The following is a 21,470-nucleotide window of genomic DNA, read 5'->3' as shown; positions in this document are numbered from 1 at the left end:
ACGTGGGGGAAAAAAGAAAATCTGTCAGAAGGGGCAGCAGATGTAGAAGATGCTTTATGCATGTGAATGAGCCACGGGGAGAAAGCTAGGAAGAGAGAAGATGGAGATCTAAAAGACAGTAGAAGCCACAGGTACAGCACGTAGGACACTTGTGAAACACATCAATATAACAATGCCGTTCTATAATGCCCGACATAATCTGAGAGCAAGAGAAAATGTACTACATACACATGTGTGTGTGTGTGTACACAGACACACACAGAGACACAGGAAACAGTGAGGACAACAGAGGTCATATCTCAACAAAAAAAACACAAACAAGAGGCTGAACTGCAAAAGAACCATTTACTAGGGCCATTTTATTAGGAGACACGATGGTGCTATGAATCAAAGTCTCCTTTACTTAGTCACCCTTGATGAACATAATACATCCTAATGATTACTGATAGACTAGTTGCAAGGAGGAAGGAGTGCATTATCTCTGTACGCCGGGATGGTTGAGCGATGGAAGAAAAAGAGGGGATGAGAGGGAGAGGGAGTTTGTTATAGCCTGAGGGCACTATAATCCCCCAAATAACGCAGGAATTATACCTCGAAAAAACGGTTACAAAGACCAGACTCATCTAGGATGACCTTGGCATGAATCCAGATGGATTTCAAGAGGAGTGCACTGTAGTGTTACATCAGTTAACGCATGCACTTACACACCGACATAAACAGGGTGTCAAAACATGTATGGGTGGCTTATACATATGGAACAAAAAAAATATACTGATCACTATTAAAATATATTACATTCTCTCAGGTTAACATGATTTATTTTGCATAGATAATACATGTTACTGTGTGTATTAACAATAAGACTACAAAACATCTCCTGAGTTACTGCATTAAAGGGATATGTATCCTTTGCAACCCTTTAGAATGGCTTTCAGATTCCCTGTACAGAAGCGATGGCGGTGTTTTTAGGAAGAAGCAGATCTGCTCTTTATTTGGCTTGTAGGCTAATGCCCCTGAGGTTTAGTGTTTCTAGGGTTTCCTCCATGCTTTCATTCAAAGGCAATACAGATTTAAGGCACACTGCGCTGCTTCCGGAATGACGAAGCCTCTCATGTCAATGGCAAAACTGATGGGCAGTACAGATAAATATGGCTTTGAGGATAAAGATGCATGATCACACTGGCACAAGCTGTTCACGCACATGCACATGCATGCACATGCACATGCACATGCACATGCACATGCACATGCACACACGCACATACACAAGCACGCACACACACACACAGCAATTTCCTGAAACATTCAGGACAAAAGAGGAAGGATTGTTTCTGCACAATTATGGCCTTTTGGTCTGAATGAAAACTGAAGTTTTGAACATTTCTAAAGCGCTGTTAACCAAGCCAGTGCCACACAGACTTCTCTCCTTGAGGGGGATGGTGCTTCAGTGAGCCCTTGTCTCATAGCACACGGGTGAGAAACACACACAATGATACGTTCCATCAATATGTCCATCCTGTGCATCCCCCCTATAGAATGTGCACATACTGCATTTCCACCAGCTCTGACCCCGTTTGCATAGTCTTAATTAACCTCACACATTACCTCACTGAAAAAGCCTATACTGTAGCGAGGCAGACACACACACACACACATATACACATGGTCTTTCTAGGGCACAATCTGAAATGAACTCCTTTGGATCATCAGCTGGCTTGACCCTGTAGTTTCCATGTTATTTTGCTAATTGGGTGCACTGTTCCCCTGATAATGGTTCTGCGTGGAGGCATTAAGACATCTGTTGTATGATAAGGTCACATATTTTCCCAGAGAGAGAGCGAGGAGACAGACGTCTCCTCTTCCCTTACATACACTCGTGTGTTTTTTCTTTCTCTCTCTCTCTCTCTCTCTCTCTCTCTCTCTCTCTCTCTCTCTCTCTCTCTCTCTCTCTCTCTCTCTCTCTCTCTCTCTCTCTCTCTCTCTCTCTCTCTCTCTCTCTCTCTCTCTCTTATGATGATCATTTGAAGATCTTGGGTTTGGTCCTCAGCTGCGTCTCAGAGTTTGGTTTCTGGGCCTCGAGCCGCGAGCACGGGGAAGGAGCTTCGTATCCTAGCGACCTCCACGGCACATAGGTGGCCGAACACTTTGTTGTACCATTCTGGAGAACGGCCCCTGGAAGAACACGCATAGCGTGAGTGAAAACAGCAAACACACACTTTTTCTCCACACACACACACACACACACACACACACACACACACACACACACACACACACACACACACACACACACACACACACACACACACACACACACACACACACACACACACACACACACACACACACAGTAAAGAACAGAAAACAATCAAATGCAGGTGGCTTTCAAGGGGCCCGGCAACACTTGAGATGGATGCTTTTTCTTCCAGAGGGAGACAATAATGAGAGCATTACAAGAGGTAAGGTGAAAATGAAAAAAAAAAAAAAACAGAGGCAAGACTGAGCCAGCTGCTCTTCCCATACCTAGGATGTTCACACCTTTAAATAAGATCCTTACTGTAATTGTGTGCAGCCATTTCCAGAATATCTCTCCGTTGATAAATATTATGAGTATAAGTGCTCATGTCTTTTGGTCTTCTACAATGAATATATGATTGGGCAAGCCATATGTTTAAAAGCCATGTTGGGGAATACACAGTAGTTGGGACTTGAAATGCATAACAAACTGTTACGCAGTATACAGTTTATACAGTTTCATTGCCCTTGGACTTAGCCCCACTTGCACCGGTTTAGCCCAAGGTCTTTTTCTTGAAGCCCTGTATGGTAGTTACATTAATGAAAAGGTTATGAATATTAAAGTTATGGTAAATCCTCTAGAAATCCCCAGGGCCACCCATGTGGTAGGTTAATTTATATGACTGAGAAATTATATTACTGGTACATACTATGGTTTTTTGTATTTTTGTATATTATATTTCTGAGATAAAGAAGCCTTTATAAATGGTATTCACATTGTAAAGGTCCAAGTCCTACATTTTGAACATTTTGCATTCTAGTGCATACCTCAAGTGAAACAGTCTACTATAAATAGCAGATGCAATGCAAATATGAGTGCATGTCCTACTTAATTTGGACAGCCTATGTTTTTTATTCATCTTGTCTGGTAACAAGCTATTTGTTGACACACTGTTGGGAAGGAGGAATGAAAAGGCGGAGATTATATCTGTAATCCTACATCCATTTCCCAGGAGAGAATCCAAAAGGTTTACCATTCACATAAACAGAAAAAGAAAATCAGAGAAGTCTCTTTCTCTTGTTTGTTTGTTTGTTTGTTTGTTTGTCTCTCTGTATTGCATTGGTGTTGCTCACCGGAGGTCGGCTCGGCAGTAGTGCGTGAGGCGGGAGCGCCCCAGTCCACACGGCTCAATCATGACTCGCGAGGTCAGCATCACCGCTCGGATGCCTGCCTCCAGCTGGATGCTGTCATGGTCAACAGAGGAGGACACCAGCACACACACACCCCGTGGCAGGTCGTTGCACCAGCGCCTGGGCCAAACAAACCGGGAAAAAAAGGAACACATGCTGGTTTAATACCAGCATTACATGCTCAAACACACAGCAATCACATTTGTCCAAACACAGTTGCCTTCTGGATACACCATTAGAAAACAAAAAGATAGAACACAAAATGATATTAGTGAGTTCATTATCTGTTTAGTGATAGCCTGAGGCATCAATCCAGTTTTAAGCTTTATGCCAAAATGCATGCTTGCGTGAATTGCCACATCATGGATCTAGATTTTGGTCTTACTTATTAGTGTTGTAGGAGAGTGTTGCCAAACTGATTTGCCACAGGCAATACTGCTGCGGTGCCAGGATGTTCTGGGGTTTTGGGTTTGGGAAAAGGCTAATATATCAGCTTGCATCGTTGGTTAGAAGTAGGAAGTATAGCAATCCCAAAGTGGTCAATGCTGATTGGTTAAAGGCTGGTCCAATGGTTTGAATATTAACCAGAAGCCTACACCCATTAGGATGCAACAACTGCAAATAATACCCAATGGAGCAAGGTGAATTTGAGTCTGGTTGTACCAGGCTAACACTGATCGACAAACAGACGTTTAGACGTTAAGTTGTGGTTGCAAGCTGTTCTTGTGCATTGATCAAGACAGAGGATCATGTGTGCCCAATCATAATGACAGATAAAGTAGAGCATCAACTGTCTATTACACAATATTGTGAAACTGCAAACAAACAAAAAGATCCTAGCAGCTTGTGGAGAAAATGTGACAGTCGCATCCTCTCTTGACCCTAAACGGCGCGGCTACACAGTGTGAAGGGCTGAGAGGTTGTGTAGGCTGGGGATGGACATGTTCCCAAACTCAAAGATAATAAGCTCCTGGCTGTTAAAGTCTGACCCCCTGGGCAGCTTCATGAATAAAACTGCCATGATCTGAGAGACCAAAATCACTTCCCACTAACGATCACGCCGCTGCTCTGAAATGACAAACCTGCTTAATATCACAAACTAGGCTCATAACATCGCTCTGTGGGCTGTTGTCAGTACACTGTATGTCTCCATGCTCTTCTTGTCTGCCTTTTAATGTAGCTTTAATCTCTACGCTTTGGATGCCGTTAATGTGCATTACCACTCCATCTGTTAGAAGTGCACACACACCGCTAAGGGGATTCAGAAGGGGGCCGTTTCAGGTGGCGATACATCACAGCACATTCTGGCAAAGACATGGGCTTGTAAGAGCGTGACGAAACGCGGCACACTGTTCAATCTCTCCAAGTTTTTATTTTTTTCTTATTGTTGAAAGGACAGTGTGCTATTCCTTTGCATTGCTGTTATGTTCACGACTTGGAGCTTGCAGCTAATGGTGTTTGAGCATCTGTTTAGAACTGGACAACATCAATTTGATTCTTGATACATAGTCTGGGTGTGTTTATGTGAGTATGTGCGTGTATGTTCATGAGAGAGAGAGAGAGTCAGTGAGTGAGTGAATGAGTGTGAAAGAGTGTGTGAAAGAGTGAGTGAAAGAGTGAGTGAGTGTGCGAGAGAGTGTGTGAAGGAGAGTCACCTCAGCACCACAAAGTCCCTGCGCGGGTGCGGGGCCATGCTGTCGGTAATGTAGTGGAACACCTCAGTGTTGTTCTCCAGGCTCTCGATGACACGGCTGTGCAGCAGGTCCTCGTCCCACAGGTGGCGCTCACGCAGGACCCGCTGCAGCACCACCCCCGGCGGTGCCTCCATCTCCGCCGACACACGCCACAGCCGGATCGGATGCCCATCGCCCACCTGCCAGGTGCCAATAGATTGCATGTTGAGAACCAGGATGGTTGAGAGAGAGACAGAGAGAGAAAGAGAGAGACACACACACACCTAGGCAGGAGTTTGGCCTTGAGCAAATGGTCTCCTCCTCTGTCCAAGATGCCAACCTCATAAAATCTATTCCGTGACTTCACACACGCACACGCACACGCACATCAAAGGTGCCCTGAAAGAATCTAAGTGATGCAGCAACTCGTTGGCACCTCTAGCCGTCCTCGTCTGTAGCCACCTCTTCCTCAGGAGGACGTTTATTGTTCTGTTTCGAGCAGTCAGCATTCAGTAGATTTCAGAAAAAAAAAAACTTCCTCATAATGGGTCTAAAGGCACCTTTTGTGTTGCATTTTCATGAGTGTGTGTGTGTGTGTGTGTGTGTGTGAGAGAGTGTGAGAGAGTGTGAGTGTGTGTGAGTGGCGGGAGGGCATGCGAGCAACTGGCAGAAAAGAGCTGACGTTACGGTGGGCATCTCGTCCGCGGAGCGCTCCTTCATTCCCTCTTATGTCTGTTATTGGCATCTCCCTGGCAAGCGGGCAGAAAAGTGCCAGGGATGCAGCTTTCCCCGTGCGCCCCCCTCAAGCAAAAGCTGCTCGGCTTCATCACACGCCAACTCTCCCTGGCGCGAGTGCTCGTTGCCCCACTAACACACCGGCATGCAAATGAAACACGTCTAAATATATCCCACTTCCAAATCCCTCAAACAGATCTTTCTGACTGTGTGCGCGTGTGTTTCTGGACATGCCATTTGAGCATAGGAGTTCAAAGCAGAAGGTAACACAGTGTGGGAGCGTAACTTATTGAGTATATGCCTAGTTGTCTGTCTGGAGGAGTGGGCAGTGGGCATGCAGTCTGAATATGCAAGTTCTAAGCGGAAGGTACCAGAATGGGTACTGGGTAATTGCAAATGTGACTGTGTCTGTTTCTGGAGCGTTGGTGCACACCAGTTCACTGGCAGGTCTGAGTGTGTGTGCCTGTGTGTCTGTGTGGAGGGGCCATCAGAGCAGTGGGCCTGCACTTTGAACATAGGACTTCTAAGCAGAAGGTAACACACCATGAGAACTTTCTGATTTTTTTTTGTGTCTGTCTCCCCATATATCTGTCTGTGTGTCCGTCCGTCCGTCAAAGGAGTATGCAAGCAGTTTGGGTATGAAACTAAGCGAAAGGTGCCGCACCGGTGGAGACATCTCTCTGATCGTACATTTGTGTGTGTGTGCGTGTGTGTGTGTGTGTGTGTGTGTGTGTGTGTGTGTGTATGTGCAGTTTGTGCATGAAAGCTCTAAGGGGAAGGTAACGCACTGGGGGAGACATCTCTTATTCCGTGTGTGTTTTGACCATGTTTGTGTTCAAAGGCTTGCTGGCATTTTTGTAATTAATTAATTATCCCTGGATCATCCCCAAATAATCTCTCTCCCTGGGGAGCCTACGCTGTCCAAGGCTTCCTGTTTACTAGGGGTGTGCATCTCCCCCTTATTAGACAATCTCATAACGCATCTAGATACATGGGCTACAGTACCATTATCGGGGACGATACATTGGAATACGGAATGATCTGGTGCAGTCAATGCAGTGCAATTCGATGCGATGTGATACGATACGATGCAATCTGATACAGTTCTAAACACTTGCTGAATCATTCATTTCCATTATATAAAACTGTATTAAAATAAGCCAATTCTAGATAGATAGATAGATCATTTAGAGGAACCCATTCTTCCTTTCATTTGTATGTTTCCTGTGCCACTGGCTGCTAGAAAATCCCCAAACAGAAAAGATCCACCCACTTGCTTAACAGTCGTCAAAGGGGTTCTTTTCAGCACCTTTTTTCTCAACAAAAAAAACCACCCTAGTTTAACTACATGTTGCTTTGCATACTTAAGAAATGAACATTGTCAGTTTTCCATCTGATGGCCCTTTTAGGTAGATAATGTTTGTGCAAACAGCACTGCACAGTGGAATGGTGCAACACCACACCTGCATCAGAACAATCTTCCTGTAGGTCTTTGGAGTCACATGAGATGATTTGGTAGGTCTTTCTGCCCAGCAGACATGCAGTTTTATTTCAGAGTGTTCTTGGTCCTTGTTTCTCACATTTCAGTCACTGTGGAAATTGCAAGCTGGAAATGCTTTGATATCTTTTGAAAGCTTCGGCTGTTTTGTGGGCATCAACGATAGGTTAATTAATATGCTCTGAGAGGAGCCTATGTTTGTTGAGTGTTGCCACAAAGTTTGAGGAATCAGAGAATTCACCAGCTTTTGGAATTGATGATGAGCTGACTGTTGACTCTTGACTTTACACCTCCTAAAGTTAAGTAGGGCCTAACAAGTTATGATGATGTTATGAGACTTTAAAAGTGAGGGGGAACTTTTGCACATGCCATAATTACTGTTCATTTCTTTTCTAATTTGAACCTTTTTCATAAAAAACAAAAATTCACATTTTTCAATGTCCCTTTGCTGCAGTAGGGGTTGTATTTGCTCAAACTTTTGCATACAACTGTACTGTGTGAGTGTGACCACAATGGTGACTAGCTGCAGGTGACACCCATAAAACACCTGTTCAATGATTTCTGATGTAATTGCACACACCAGAGAAGTCACACTGTGTGTGTGTGTGTGTGTGTGTGTGTGTGTGTGTGTGTGTGTGTGTGTGCGCGCGCTCCTAACCTTCTTATATGCCAGCTCGGTGTGTTCTGGCCCAGGGGCGCTGTGCCAGCCCTTGCTCTTCTCGCTGGCCTCTCGGAGCAGGCACTGAACATTGTCCTCCAGGTAGGCCCGGTAGTCCACAGGCTCGCCCTGCAGGTTCACACCCAGAGCGTGCAGCGGCAGCGGCTGAGCATCTGCTGCCATGTAAGAGTTACGGGACTGCAGCATCATCTCATGAGGAATCTGAGAGAGAGAGAGAGAGAGAGAGAGAGAGAGAATTTAGAATGTCAGCTTAAAAGATAAGACTCCTACTTAAGGGGACTTGCACATAATGTCTTGGACTGAACCCTTTGCCTCTACTTTAGGTGTGTTTAAGTGTGAGAGTGTGTGTGTGTGTGTGTCACCTGGAATAATTTCTTGCACTCTGCGATCATGTGACTGAGGCCTTTAGTGGCTGCCATGTTCTCACTCAGGTCCTTCTGGTCGGGCTTGCTGCCGCCTTTTCTGTTAATCAACCTGTCCAGCACACCACACACAAGTCAGGACATAAGGGGATGTCTAGCTCTTCAGCCTCTCCACACACTCACAAGGCATATTAGTTCAAGTATGTACACACACACACGCAGACAAACACACACACACCAACAGAGAGAGTAATGAGGACATGCCATATCATATGCACTCAAGAGAAAATTCTGTGTAATTACGGAAATGAGTAAATAATGAGAATATACACACACACACCCAGACAGATACACACACACACACACAGTATCATGTCACTGATCACAGAGAGAACATATATACACTCAAGAGAACATTGTGTAATTGGGTAATTAAGGAAAGAAGATAAGGTGAGCTTCAGGGACTTGCAGTGTGTGGTCATGAGGTGCTCACACACCTACACACACACACACACACACACACACACACACACACACACACAAATTGCCAATCTGAGGTTGATTGGGTGCTTCAGCAGGCGAGGGCACTTGGGAAATTCTAGTATAGATGGTCTGGCAGGCCTCCCTATTACTTACAAACATACCCTCATCTCATACACCCACACACACAGCTAAATACATTTTTACACACATACAGACACACACTCAATCATTAAATCGCTCTCACACACACACACACACATTTGTATCACTCAAACACAAACGGATGTAAATGCACACACATGCATACACCAAATCACACACACACAATCACACAGTTTAATCACTGACAACGCAAACACAGGCAAACACACTTACCGCGGTGAGCTGCCATCTTTCTTGGAGACATTAAGGTGCAGTATTGATGGGGCCAGGCACACAGCAAGGGTCTCCGCAGTCATCTGATTGGCTGGTGCCGAGGCAATGTCACTGAGGAAGTAGAGCAGGGTCTGTAGGACCTCTCTGTTTTCATCCGGCAACAGAATAACCGCTGCCTGTGCCGCCTGCAAGCGCTGCTCTTTGGGGACACCTGTGTGTACACACACACACACACACACACACACACACACACACACACACACACACACACACACACACACACACACACACACACACACACACAGGAGTTCACAAAGATGCAGGTTGTCAGCTCTTCTCCTATTTTGACACAGAGGCCAAAGGATTTCGATTTACTTCCACTAACACAGCACACACACACACACACACACACACTCACATTGATAGATCTGCAGAAATGTGTCAGTGAGCTTGCTAGTGAGGACAGGCTCTGGCAAGTCCCTGAAGTACTGTTTCAAGAGGTCAGCCACATCATAAGCTGATTGGCCCGTGTAGGTCACATGATCCGGGGAGTTCTCGTTTAATTGCCGCAGGGCCTGAATACGGGATTTTACGCCTGACTTCCGGAAAAGTCCCACCTGAGAGAAGTTATAAAACAAGATACACGCAGACACACAAAACAAAATGACTAAAAGTAACACCATATAAAAAGTGAAACAGACAGTGAAAAACTGTATCCTCAGGGTGTGATGATGTACTGTGCAAATTGAAGTTCATGTCCATCTTCAGGCATTTTTGTACGTGAAAGGGTGTATGTGTGTTTGCGTGTGTGTGTGTTAGAGGGAGTGACATGTACAGTACCTGTCCCAGGCACTGGCTGCGTAGGTATCTCATGGCCTGTTGAATGCTCTGAGGTAGAGGCTGACCAGTGCGCTGCACGTTGACGATGGGCGGCACGCCAAACACGTGTTTGTCCCTGTAGTCCGGCACCTTGGACCTTTTCATGAACTTGGGCACCGCCCTGACCGAGACACAAGCAGACACACAGCACACCAATCAACACTTTTCACAGATCCAAAACAGAAACCTGAGGCACGGTCTGCCATTGTAGCAGACTTCCAACAACTCTGTGCAATACCAGATGCTCTGACAGTAGACAGTATCAACTTTCCTATGAATTTCAAGCAGATCTCTCCGCCCAAGGAAAGGCAATGCGATATGGAATCCAGTCACTGTGTTTATACCTGGTTGGACCTCTCATACCTGTGCATTCATTATTTCAAAGCTTTAGGGACTACATGTATTGGGAGACTCTGGAGTCTACAGCCACAGACTGACAGAGAATCTTTTCCTTAATTAAAGCCGTTATAAAACAAGAGGCATCTCGCTGTAACAAAAGACAAGGCAAGGCAAGGCAGGATACCAACACCTCCACTAGCAATTTAGTGAGAGCCAGGAGGGATGGTTGAAATACAAAAGGTTAATTTAAATTCCACAAAAATGACCAAACAAAAGAGTAGGCCTATGGGTGCTTTTAGGAAGACTATCACTAAGAATATTCAGGTTCTGTCCATTTGCTTTAGTGATGGTCCGTCACTCTGCAAAAGTCCCCCACAATTAAATTAGCTAGAATTACAAAAGAGAAGGCACTGAAGGGCTGTCTATTCCAGAAGTGAACGGAACCCTGCCAAAATGGGATCCATTTGCCATTTCACTCATTCTGCTTTAAGATCTTTGATGTCAGTGTTTGAAAGTATGTGTGTGTGTGTGTGTGTGTGTGTGTGTGTGTGTGTGTGTGTGTTTGTGTTTGAGTGAGTGAGTGCTAGTTCCTGTTGGCTATGACAGCTGCAGGAAAGATAATGCTTTCTTTGTGAGTACACAGCAGAGAAATGAATCATCTATTAGTCCTAAGAACCGTGTCAGCCAAACGGACAGTGCACACATAAACAGACAGACAGACACTACACTCATGCACACACACACCAGTTGAAACACACCAAAGCATGGTTACTTATGCAGCCCCAAGACAGTGCACCACACCCCGGAAGGACATTGTTAATTCTCCTTTTGCTGTTGGGCCACACACACACACACAAACTAACTAAAGACTGGAAGACCTTCAGCCATGTCAGTCATGATATTATCGGGTCTGACTCTCTTTCCTCTTAGCTTCGTGTTTCGTAACCACGTGATAAATCTCATACATTTTCAAACTCTCCAAGCCTGCTGGTGATGTGATGCTTCAAGCTCCGGGGAGAGATGGGAGAATTGGCAGAGTTGATTTATGGCATATTTATTTTCAACACCACAAGAATAACTTGAATATGGCACAGTTTGACCTCAGACTGTTCTAAATAACAGCAAGAACTATTCTTATGTTGTTGTTTGTGCAGTTTGTTTCATGCTAAATGATAACACCCCCACTACTTGTGTGAGTGTATATATAAGCACATATCTGACCTCATTCATTCATTTGTGTGTGTGTGTGTGTGTGTGTGTGTGTGTGTGTGTGTGTGTGTGTGTGTGTGTGTGTGTGTGTGTATGTATTTGTCTGTTTGACTGCATACTATGCATTCATGTGCATATTTGCGAGGACCAGTGTATGCGTGTATGTGTGAGAAAGAGAGAGGCAGAGTTTGTGTGTGTGTGTGTGTGTGTGTGTGTGTGTGTGTGTTGGGGGGGCCGGCTCTCACCAGTTCCAGCCGTGCTTGCTGGTCTCACAGTGCTTCTCCATGATGGCGGTGAGGCGGAGCAGGGAGAGCTTTTGCAGCAGGTTGAGCTGGGCAGCCGACTGACGGTTGATCTCCAGGGAGGCGGCAGTCACGCTCGGACGGTGCGAGTTCTGGAAGCTGTGCCAGCGAAGCTTCCTGCTGGGTCACACAAGACGAGAGTGTACATTTCATTAAGACACCACACCAACTGGGATGCTTTTTCTACCCCCAAAAATCCCCTTAATCCCAAGTGAATCATCCTCATAGGCCTCTAATTAAAAGCTTGATCTTTTTAAGAAACTGTGTTGGCCATGGTTGAAAGCTATGTGATGGTATGATTATTTTTTCACAAAAATGAAAAGGGAAACTCATGCCAGTTGAGGAAGTGCCAATTTTCAGGACCGTAGTTAGAATTGACAGCTAAATCTGACAGACTATCTGTCTGATGAAATTCTTCACTGAGTCACTGAGCTGCAATGAGAGCGCAATTGGATAAGTGAAGACGGTGGATTCTATTGGCTTATTGCACACTGGTGATGTAATAAAATGGCCCAGAGCATACTAAAATAGGTGTGATATCACTGACTGAACCCTGGAGCACTTTTGCACTCAGTTGGGTGGAGAGTTCGGACAACTCTGGAAATGCATCATTACGTAGAATCTCAATAGGGTCCTAACTCCTAAACCCATTCCTGAGTCAGTCTGCCTTTTACCTGCTTGGTCTGGTGAGTGACGCTCCGACACCAGAATCCCTCCTCTCCCTCATCTCGCCCTCTCCGTCGCCGTCATTCAGTGAGTTTCCAGTGCTGTCATAGTCACTCATGGTCGTCCCCATGTCCGACATGGACTGCTCCTCCAAGTTTGGGCTACTGGGTATTGTAGTATCTACGGCAGAGTCCTCTTGCGTGCGCGACTTGTCAAGCTGCCGTGACCACTGGTCAATGTTGTGCTGGAGTCCATGAACTTGTCTAAGAATATCATCCAGATCCAAGGTTTGTTCACCCCCAGTCAGATTAAGTAACTCTTCTGAACTTCCACTGGCCTCTGGAACGTTGTCATAAACGCTGCCGATGGATGACGTGGAGTTCCGCCTTTTCCGGAACGTGGAGTCATCGTTGGAGAAGTCCTGTGAGCCGCTGCGGCTGCTCATGCTCCCCACTGAGAAGTCACCATCTTCTCCGGGCCAGCCAATCGTGTTGCCGCTATCCCCAAGTGAGGTGGGACACAGGCTTTCAATAGACAGAGAGTGGGGGAACGTTCCGGGCTTGTGATCCTTGGGCAGGTGGACCAGCCGCCCTCCTTGCTGCCTATTCCTTAATGGCCCGATGCGGTCTGTGGCTTGGGGACGGGCCCAGGCGAGCTGGTAGTCCTCCAGGTAGAGGCAGGTGCGGCGAGGAACACAGGATGTGAAGTCGCGTAGTTTGCTGTGGCTGAGGCTGCTCCTGCAGATGGTGTGGGCCTTCCCTGCTTTGGTCTTCAGCCCTGGCAGGCTCTCATTGGAGGTGCAGTGGAGACCTTCCGGTTGCATCGTCGCCACTGTTGCCATGTCAACCGCATCCCGTTCCTGGTCCTTTCTTCTCAGCGACTCCATCCTCCGGAAGAAGGACCGCGAGCATCTTTTGGGCTTCTCCCTCGCCGGTGACACCGCCCTCTGCTTCTCCTCCTCCTCGCCGTCTGCGTCCTGGTGGGCGTCGGCTGCCACTGCAACGCCACTGCAGAAGGCAGTCGCCCCATCTGATGGGCTGGTCTCACGCGCACTCTCAACGCTCAGGCTGCTATCGCTCAGCGCCGAGGTCGCAGAAGTGACTGAGGTGACCTCCAGGTTGCTGAAGTCGCTCAGCACGCTCTCACTACTGGCCGATGCCCTTAGAGGTCGGAGTGGGGCGCCGACTCCGTCGCCAGGAGAGCCTGGGGAGAGCGGCCGAAGACGTGACCAGGTTTTGCTCTCGCGCTGGAAAGCCCACCGGTCGCTGATTGCACACACGTCATCCTCCTCCGAGTCCTCACTCTGCATGGCATACCAACACAGAATACACACTCATGCAAAATATGCAATAACCCACACCAACAAGCACACGAAGAGAACAAGTATGACCAGAATATTACACATAAACACAGACAGACACAGACAGACACACACACACACACACACACACACACTTAAAGGATTTAAAGCCGACATATAAGGTCAGCTGAGAGCAAACTAATTAAAAAAAAAGGTAATTGAGAGGACTGGGTAACAAATCCTACAGAATATTGGTGACATAAGTTGTATCTGTCAGTTTGGCTATGCATGTCACACATAGCTAGTCTGACCAATGACCCAAACAGTCCCGCCTCACCTACCTGCTTGCGCTGAAAGTGAACCTCCAGTCTCATGGCAGCACACTTGTTTAGTGTCGTCAGCCTCCTATTGAGAAACACACAGACACACACACACACAGAAATATGAAAACTAATCACATAACATAAACTCCGAGTGTGTCTGCCTTTGTGAGAACAGGTGTTGCCCCAACAATGAGATTAAGAGTCCCTCTGCTGATTTAATGTGATGCAATGGCCACCTGGCAAATGTATAATCTCTGTATAACTGAATGGCTAATTTAAAACATGTAAAACTTCTCAGCATGGACTGTGAACGGCCACCAAATGAGACACCATCTTTTTACAGGTAAAGCTGCGACGTGGTCACTAATGTTCCAAAAATGGCGGGGACTAGATATGATTTCATTGTCTTAAAAGCTGATAGCTTCACTGTTGATAGAATCATAACTGCCACTGAAAACAGACACGCACAGGGTTTCTGTATGCAACTCACTCTGGGGAGGATAGAAAAAAGCAAATCCTTATCTCTTCAATAGAGAGACTACCACCCTTCCCCCAGTCCAGTCTGTTTTTGATTGACATTTGGAGTGTATCAAACTGGCATAAGTATATTGGGCACGGTGCCAGATTCGAGACAAAATACACTTCAATGTTTGATTTGGTGTCCAAATCCAAATCAGTAAAAGGAAAAGGACTAAATCTCTTAGCTAATTATACAAAAAACACACACACACACATGAAGGGAAGGGGGGGAAGGGGGGTACAGAAATGGAAAGAGAAATTTTAGAAGAAAAGGCCCCCATGCTTGCATGCTCATATACCAAAATGCAATCCTCTACGCTTTAAAGAGAAATGACTCAGCTAGCCCATGGGCTCCAGTAAAACCATTATCCTCATCGGTCTCCCTCTCTCTGTTTGTGTGTTTGTGTGTGTGTGTGCTTACAAGCAGTGCTATCTCACAACCACATTGTTCCTTGTGGGAGTGTGTTACTTTGAGTTTACATGCAGGTGGGATCTTCTAGGGGGATGAAAACCACCAGGATTACTTGCCTGCCCTTGCCAAACACACAGCCAAAACTGTGAAAAAGGTCCCACCGGGCACAAGCAGCTTAAGACTTTGTCAGACTGTGTGAATGTTTGTGTCTTATCTTGGTCACAGACCACGTCTCCGAACGAGTGTGTGTCAACAGGCAGATTTCCCTGCTCGGAATCATCCATTTATACATCAGTCAGAAACATCCAAAAAGCTTCTTCTAAAGTCAAGCTCAGAGGAAGAGCTAGTACATGGGGCATGGGGAAGAAGAGTTAGAGGAAGAGCTGGCACATGGGGCATGGGCAGAGAAGAGCTAGAGGAAGAGCTATAGGAAGAGCTAGCACATGGGGCATGGGGAGAGAAGAGTTAGAGGAAGGGCGAGAGGAAGAGCTAGCACATGGGACATGGGGAAGAAGAGTTAGAGGAAGAGCTAGGGGAAGAGCTGGCACATGGGGCACGGGGAGAGAAGAGCTAGAGGAAGAGCTAGCACGTGGGGCATTAGGAGAGAAGATCTAGTGTAAAAGGAGGGGAGGGGAGGGGGAGAACAACTGAGAGGAAATACATAGGCTGAATAGGAATGAATGGAACGAAGGAAAAAGAGAGGGGGGAAAAAGGATGAGCAAAAAAAAGAAAACATAAAAGAAAGAAAGAGAAGCTAGTCAGTGAGAGAGAAGGAGAGCAAGAGAGGCTGGTGGCTAAGGGCTCCATTGGAGTGTGTGAGCGGCGTGAAGAGTGCAACGCTCTGTCTGTTTTGAGACTGCCTCTGAACTATTTTGTTCAATCTCTGCCAGGTGACACTTCTCTGAAAGGGAACCAGAACCAATCCCATTTATGAATTAAATATATATATAGCCCTTGATCCAAAATCTACATTTAAATGTAGCTACTGAGCAGTTTTGTCAAGGGGGGCAGACACAAAGGGAGGGTTATGGAAAACCTTACGCTTGCTGTGGGCTAAGGACTGTTTTTAGAGGAGAAAGAAAATATAATTTTTGACCATTTTATTGTATGCAGACAATGTGTGATCTGATTTGCTAAGGTTTACGAATGGTAGGGACTGATTAGAATTTCCTTCTGCAGAGAGCTGATAGCTGCACGGGGAGTGAGCTCACTGAACTCATCACTGATGCATAATGTTATTATATGTGGTCAGTGAAAAAAGATGCCCATCATCAGGAAGAGCATATTCTCCAGTTTCACTCTGTCACTTTTTGATATGGCATTAGATTATCTGCTGCAGGGGGTAGGCATATTGGGTATGATGCCCGACCCAGGACAAAGCACGTGTCTGATTACCTGGTAGGGTAAATGTAACTCAGAGGCAACACATCAAACCCACAAATACAAACAAAAAGGGGTAGAGAAGGAAAGAGAAGATAAGAAAGAGACCTACAGACAGAGGTAGCGGAGGGGGGCGGGGGGTGGCTGGGTGGCTGGGTAAGAGAGATTAAGAGTATCCTTCTAGGGGTCCTTCTAGATGTTCTTCCTTACTGTTGCATGAAGTATTACTTGGTTGGCCAGATTTTCTAATGTATAGCTTGTTTTTGTGTTGGAAGACAAAAGATGTCCTATTATAGTCTATTTTCTGTGAATGCCTGCATTGTTTATGGTTTCTTACACCCATTTATCGTAGAAAAGCTATTGAAGTGTCCTGAATCTCCTCCCCCCCCACCCCCCCCCAACACTGATCCCTCTCAAGACTCATATAAAGAGAATTAATTAAAAACCAGGAGCAATTACTCAACAACAGTTACATCTGCCCCCCCCCAGAAACCTGACTTCTGCACTTTTCCTTTCATGTATTTTAAAGTTGCTTTGATGAAAGAATACATTAACAATGGGCTCCTGTCATCAGCTCTTTTGTTGCTGTCTGACAAGGACCCAACGCATATTAAAATCTTGGCACTGCGGCTGACTGAGAAACGGCATAGGTAGGACAGGAGGTACACATTACAACCTATTAAACTACAGGCTATCTTAAGGTCATAAGGTCTTAAGGTCATGGATGAAATGGGTGTCTTAAATAGCACTACTGACCAGGGCTGAACGATAATCTTGCGGTTCCACTGGTCAGCCTTCATAAATTTGATTATCTGCTTCCCATAATTCGCAAATCCGTAATGTAAGTCAATCAGGAAAATGGATTAGGTCATGAAGGTGGTCAAGGTGCATGAAAAAAGTCTTTAGGTTCATTAAGGTGCATGAAAAAATGGATTTTCTTTAAGAACTCTGAAAGCTTTTGCAGTATAAGCAAATTAAAGTAATGTAAAGAACAACTAAAGCTAAATAAATGAACTAGCAACTATCAAATCTGCAGTCCTGAGGAGTAGTGCCAGGTAAGTCTTGTAATATCTCACCTTCAAAGTGTAAATTACCACTAACCACTCACAATTACATCTGTGTCCATTTTACCCTACAAAAGGCAGATAAATGTCTCACTAAAAGGTCACACTTTATTTGGATGGTCCCCCTATAGACAATCTACAGATGCTCAGATTATAAACAAACTATCTGTTGATATGGGTTGGGTTTGGTTAAGGTGATAAGGTGAATTACACAGACTGAACTTGAACTTGACCCATCTGTTAAATCTCTGTAGACAGCGTATCCAAATAGTCGTGTTACCCATTACATACATTTATGACCTATCTTTTTTAACCTCCGCCAAGGAGGTTATGTTTTCAGTTCGGTTTGTTTGTTTGTTTGTCACCAGGATTACATAAAAACTGCCAGGCTGATTTTCATTCAACCTGTTGGAGGGGTGTAGCAGGGGCCAAGGAAGAACCCATATGAATTTTGCAGCGGATCAAAATCACGGGGGAAGATGCACAAATTATTTTTCCTTTTTGTTAACATTGCGAGATAGGGCATTTGGCCTCAGCAGAGGTCTTGCTTCTCCAACTTCCCTTCTAGTTTAGCTTTTAGACTACATCCTTGGTTTCAGGAGCAACCATATATACACATGCATGTATTTACAAGAGTACATTTTGAAACATTGCAACAAATATATACTGTTACGACCCTGGCGGGTCTTGGCCCCGCCCCATGATATTTGCATGCCTGTTCTGTCTCTGTTTCCTTAGCAGGTAATGGGAAGCATGTTTAGCCCAGGTGTAACCCATGATTGGTTGGGCTACAAAAGCCCTGATCAAATGGCAGTCGGGAGAGCGTTGGGTTGGTCGTTGGATTTGGATAGAGATTGGATTTGGATTGTCGTTGGTTTTGGAGTGTCGTTGGTTTTGGATTATCGTCGTTGTTTGTTTATATTACCATTTACCTGACTTTACATTACATCTTTTGTTTCTCTTCACAACACTGATCTTCACCACACGTTTGCTATAATTATTAGATAACTATATAAACTTGTAAATCATTAATAAATATATTATTATTATTATTATCCTAAATTCTGCGTGGCCTCCCCTGCTTGTTTCGTGCCTTGAGCTGGCTCGTAACAATACATTTTCAATTGGAGATAATAAGTGCTTAGGCCACGCTAGTGATTGATAGGATATTTGAAATTCCTAATCATCATGTGCCATCAGGGTTGAGGCACTGCAAGTTATACTGACAACACAAAAAAGAACTCATGGTCTTGAATGCAATTCAGGATGACAGGTCTTCAGTGCTGAAGATGCTCCAGCTAAACCCTCATCATTAAGCGCAACATCCACTTTAGCCTCTGAGCTACTGGACAATGGTATTGGAAATGTTGTCATTCCACACCCTCCTTCTCATTCTCAACCCCCTTCCACCCTCCCCTTACCCCCAACTACCACCTCTCTTTCTCTCTGCCCTTCCTAGTCGCCTCTCCAACTGCAGTTCAAGAGCATCCGTTATACGCATGGAATATCTCATTACCTGCCTCAGGTTCTATGCTTTGTGCTGTGCTTCTTTTATAAAGATGCAGAACGAGAGACTGAGAATCCAGGAGATGGTGAGGGAGGGAGAGAGAGAAAGAGAGGGACAGGGAGGTACAGAGGAAGGAAGGGAGGGAGGGAGGGAGAGAGAGAATCAGTGAGAGAGGGAGGGAGAGAGAGAGAGAAAGAGAGAATCAGTAAGAGTGAGACAGAATGCTGATAGTCCATTAGTAGTGATGCCCTGATCATGGCTCTTCTTCCCCCGTCCAGCCCACTGCTGGTCTGGAGGAATGAATGGCAAACTTCCCACCTGAGTAGCCCCTTCCCTGAAGAGAGCAAAGTGCCAATAATAAACCCCTGTGAAACATCTCACTGCACCCAGGATTACCTGCAGAGGGATTTGAGGGAGTCCTGGTCCAGGAATCCATGATCCTTTCTGACAGAGGCAATGTCAATGGGGAAATGCGCGGCTGCAAATTAAACAAAAGAGAGAATAATTGACTGTGAGACAAAAAAAGCAGAGAATGCAGGTTGTAAATATATATTAACAAAAACAAACAATTAAAACCAACAACAATTAAAGGAAACAGAGAAAGATTCAAGACATGGAATGAGAAGTGCTAAAAGAAAGAAATGACAAGGTGCACAAGCTTTTCTGTAATAATGAGATGTCATACCGCCTTTCAGTTAAAGCTGCTGTTTGGCACAGCCTGTCAAACGCAGGTGTCCTTTGCGCATCACGCTCCCCCTTGGCACCTTTCACAATCACAAACAAGTCGGAGTGATGCCGGGGGCCACACTAACAATGCCCTACCCCCCCCCCCCCCCCCCCTCTCCTTCCCTTCCACTTTATGCCGAGACAAAGGCACTTTCGCCACATGATCGGCATGATGGCAGTGTCAAAGGCTTGCCACAGATCTGGCGACCAGGTGTGATTGCAGACAACTTTCAAAAACACAAAGCGTGCCAGTTGGATTGGGGCACGCTGTGGTTGCCAGGTGTGCGGATCTGGAGTGGACAGCCCGCAGGGCCTCACCGCATTCCTCAAACGTCACATTTCCCTCTTTTGTCTCAGCCTGCTTCCCCTTCCAGTAGAGAGACAAACACCACTTAAAAAAAAAAACTTTGTAGGGCCTAACTGATATGACTGAAGTCATAGGCAATGCTTTATGGTAATAATTAACAGTGTTAGATTGAAATCTAATTGATCTTAATACTCAACTTCATTATCTAAACTGTTTATGTGTTCAAACGATCGCCACACTCGCCAGATCAGCATCCAGCACGCCGGGAATTACAACAGCAAGGTTACCGAAGGATGGCAGCCTCTTAAGACCCCCTTGATGTTCTTTCTCTCTCTCCCTCTCTCTTGCTCGAGAGTTGGCGAGGTGCCCGAATATGTACAAGACAGCCCGGCTTCTGTCTTAACTTCGATTTTGTTTTACCCCCACATGAAAGCAAGAGTTCAATTCCCCTCTCACCTCGCTTGCTCTTGGCCGCGTGTCGGTGTAAGCCGACATACCGCTAGTAATTTAACAGGAGATTTGCTTGGCTCTCAAACCAGCCAGGTCAGAGATGGAGCAGGGATATTTATGGACTTCAACCTCCTCAAGCCCTGGCACTGGCTGGTTAGATGTGGATAGGTACAGATGCATGGCTGTGTCGCCGTACCTACAATTAGCTGTATGCTGCACATAGGAAGGAACTAAACAGGTATCGAACAAGTCTTGCGTTTGGTCTAAGGGCTTGACTGTTAAATGTTGATGCTACGCAAGCCATGACCAGCTCAAGCCATAATCCTTGCATGCAACGCTGGGCAAAGAGCTGACAGAAAATGAACAGATCCATAAACAACCAAACAAAATCAGCTTTGTTATGGCGGCGGTTCAAACAACATCGGCTCTGATTTTTGGCTTTGCCCATTTTTGACTGGCGTGAGGGGGTACTAGCAGAAGTGCATTATGCTGGGTCATGCCTCTACAGGGATCCAGACCATCTGGCCACTTGTCCGCATCTCTCCAACCCACTGAGGAAAACCTCTGCTATCAAAGATTAGCCCTCTGGCAGTGACAGAACCACGGCTCCCTCCCTCCCTCCATTCACCTGGCAACAACCCCACAGCCCCCAAAAGGAAGGGAGGAAAGTGAGTGACAAGAAAAGAGAGGGGATGAAGAAAAGAAAGAATGAATGAATGAATGAATGAATGAATGAAAGAAAGAAAGAGAGAGAAAGAGAGAGAGAGAAAGAAAGAAAGAAAGAGTGAGCAAAAAAATAGATAGACTGGAAAATGGGAGAGATGCAGAGCCTTTAGTCCATTCCATTTCCCATCAC

At 45.6% G+C, this 21,470-nt stretch overlaps 1 protein-coding gene across 4 annotated transcripts in view; it reads right to left on the bottom strand.

Annotated features, from left to right (window-relative positions):
- Window positions 1–1,955: 1,955 nt before the first annotated feature.
- Window positions 1,956–21,470, bottom strand: part of stard8 (StAR-related lipid transfer (START) domain containing 8) — a 46,141-nt gene continuing 26,626 nt past the window's right edge. For 3 of the 4 annotated variants that reach the window (XM_031571995.2, XM_031571993.2, XM_012823005.3), the window contains 12 exons: window positions 19,528–19,609; window positions 14,268–14,331; window positions 12,635–13,929; window positions 11,904–12,080; window positions 10,072–10,231; window positions 9,650–9,848; window positions 9,232–9,442; window positions 8,374–8,485; window positions 7,991–8,212; window positions 5,082–5,299; window positions 3,370–3,546; window positions 1,956–2,172 (listed from right to left, as the gene is read on the bottom strand). In XM_031571995.2, coding sequence (XP_031427855.1) covers window positions 2,055–2,172; window positions 3,370–3,546; window positions 5,082–5,299; window positions 7,991–8,212; window positions 8,374–8,485; window positions 9,232–9,442; window positions 9,650–9,848; window positions 10,072–10,231; window positions 11,904–12,080; window positions 12,635–13,929; window positions 14,268–14,331; window positions 19,528–19,609 — 3,035 coding nt within the window. In that variant the 3' untranslated portion in view covers window positions 1,956–2,054. The remainder of the gene's footprint in view (window positions 2,173–3,369; window positions 3,547–5,081; window positions 5,300–7,990; window positions 8,213–8,373; window positions 8,486–9,231; window positions 9,443–9,649; window positions 9,849–10,071; window positions 10,232–11,903; window positions 12,081–12,634; window positions 13,930–14,267; window positions 14,332–19,527; window positions 19,610–21,470) is intronic. The other variant, XM_031571994.2, reaches the window with a different exon arrangement.

Source organism: Clupea harengus, chromosome 8, assembly GCF_900700415.2.
Source record: "Clupea harengus chromosome 8, Ch_v2.0.2, whole genome shotgun sequence".
Taxonomy (NCBI): domain Eukaryota; kingdom Metazoa; phylum Chordata; class Actinopteri; order Clupeiformes; family Clupeidae; genus Clupea; species Clupea harengus.
This window is presented reverse-complemented; position numbering and strand designations above follow the sequence as displayed.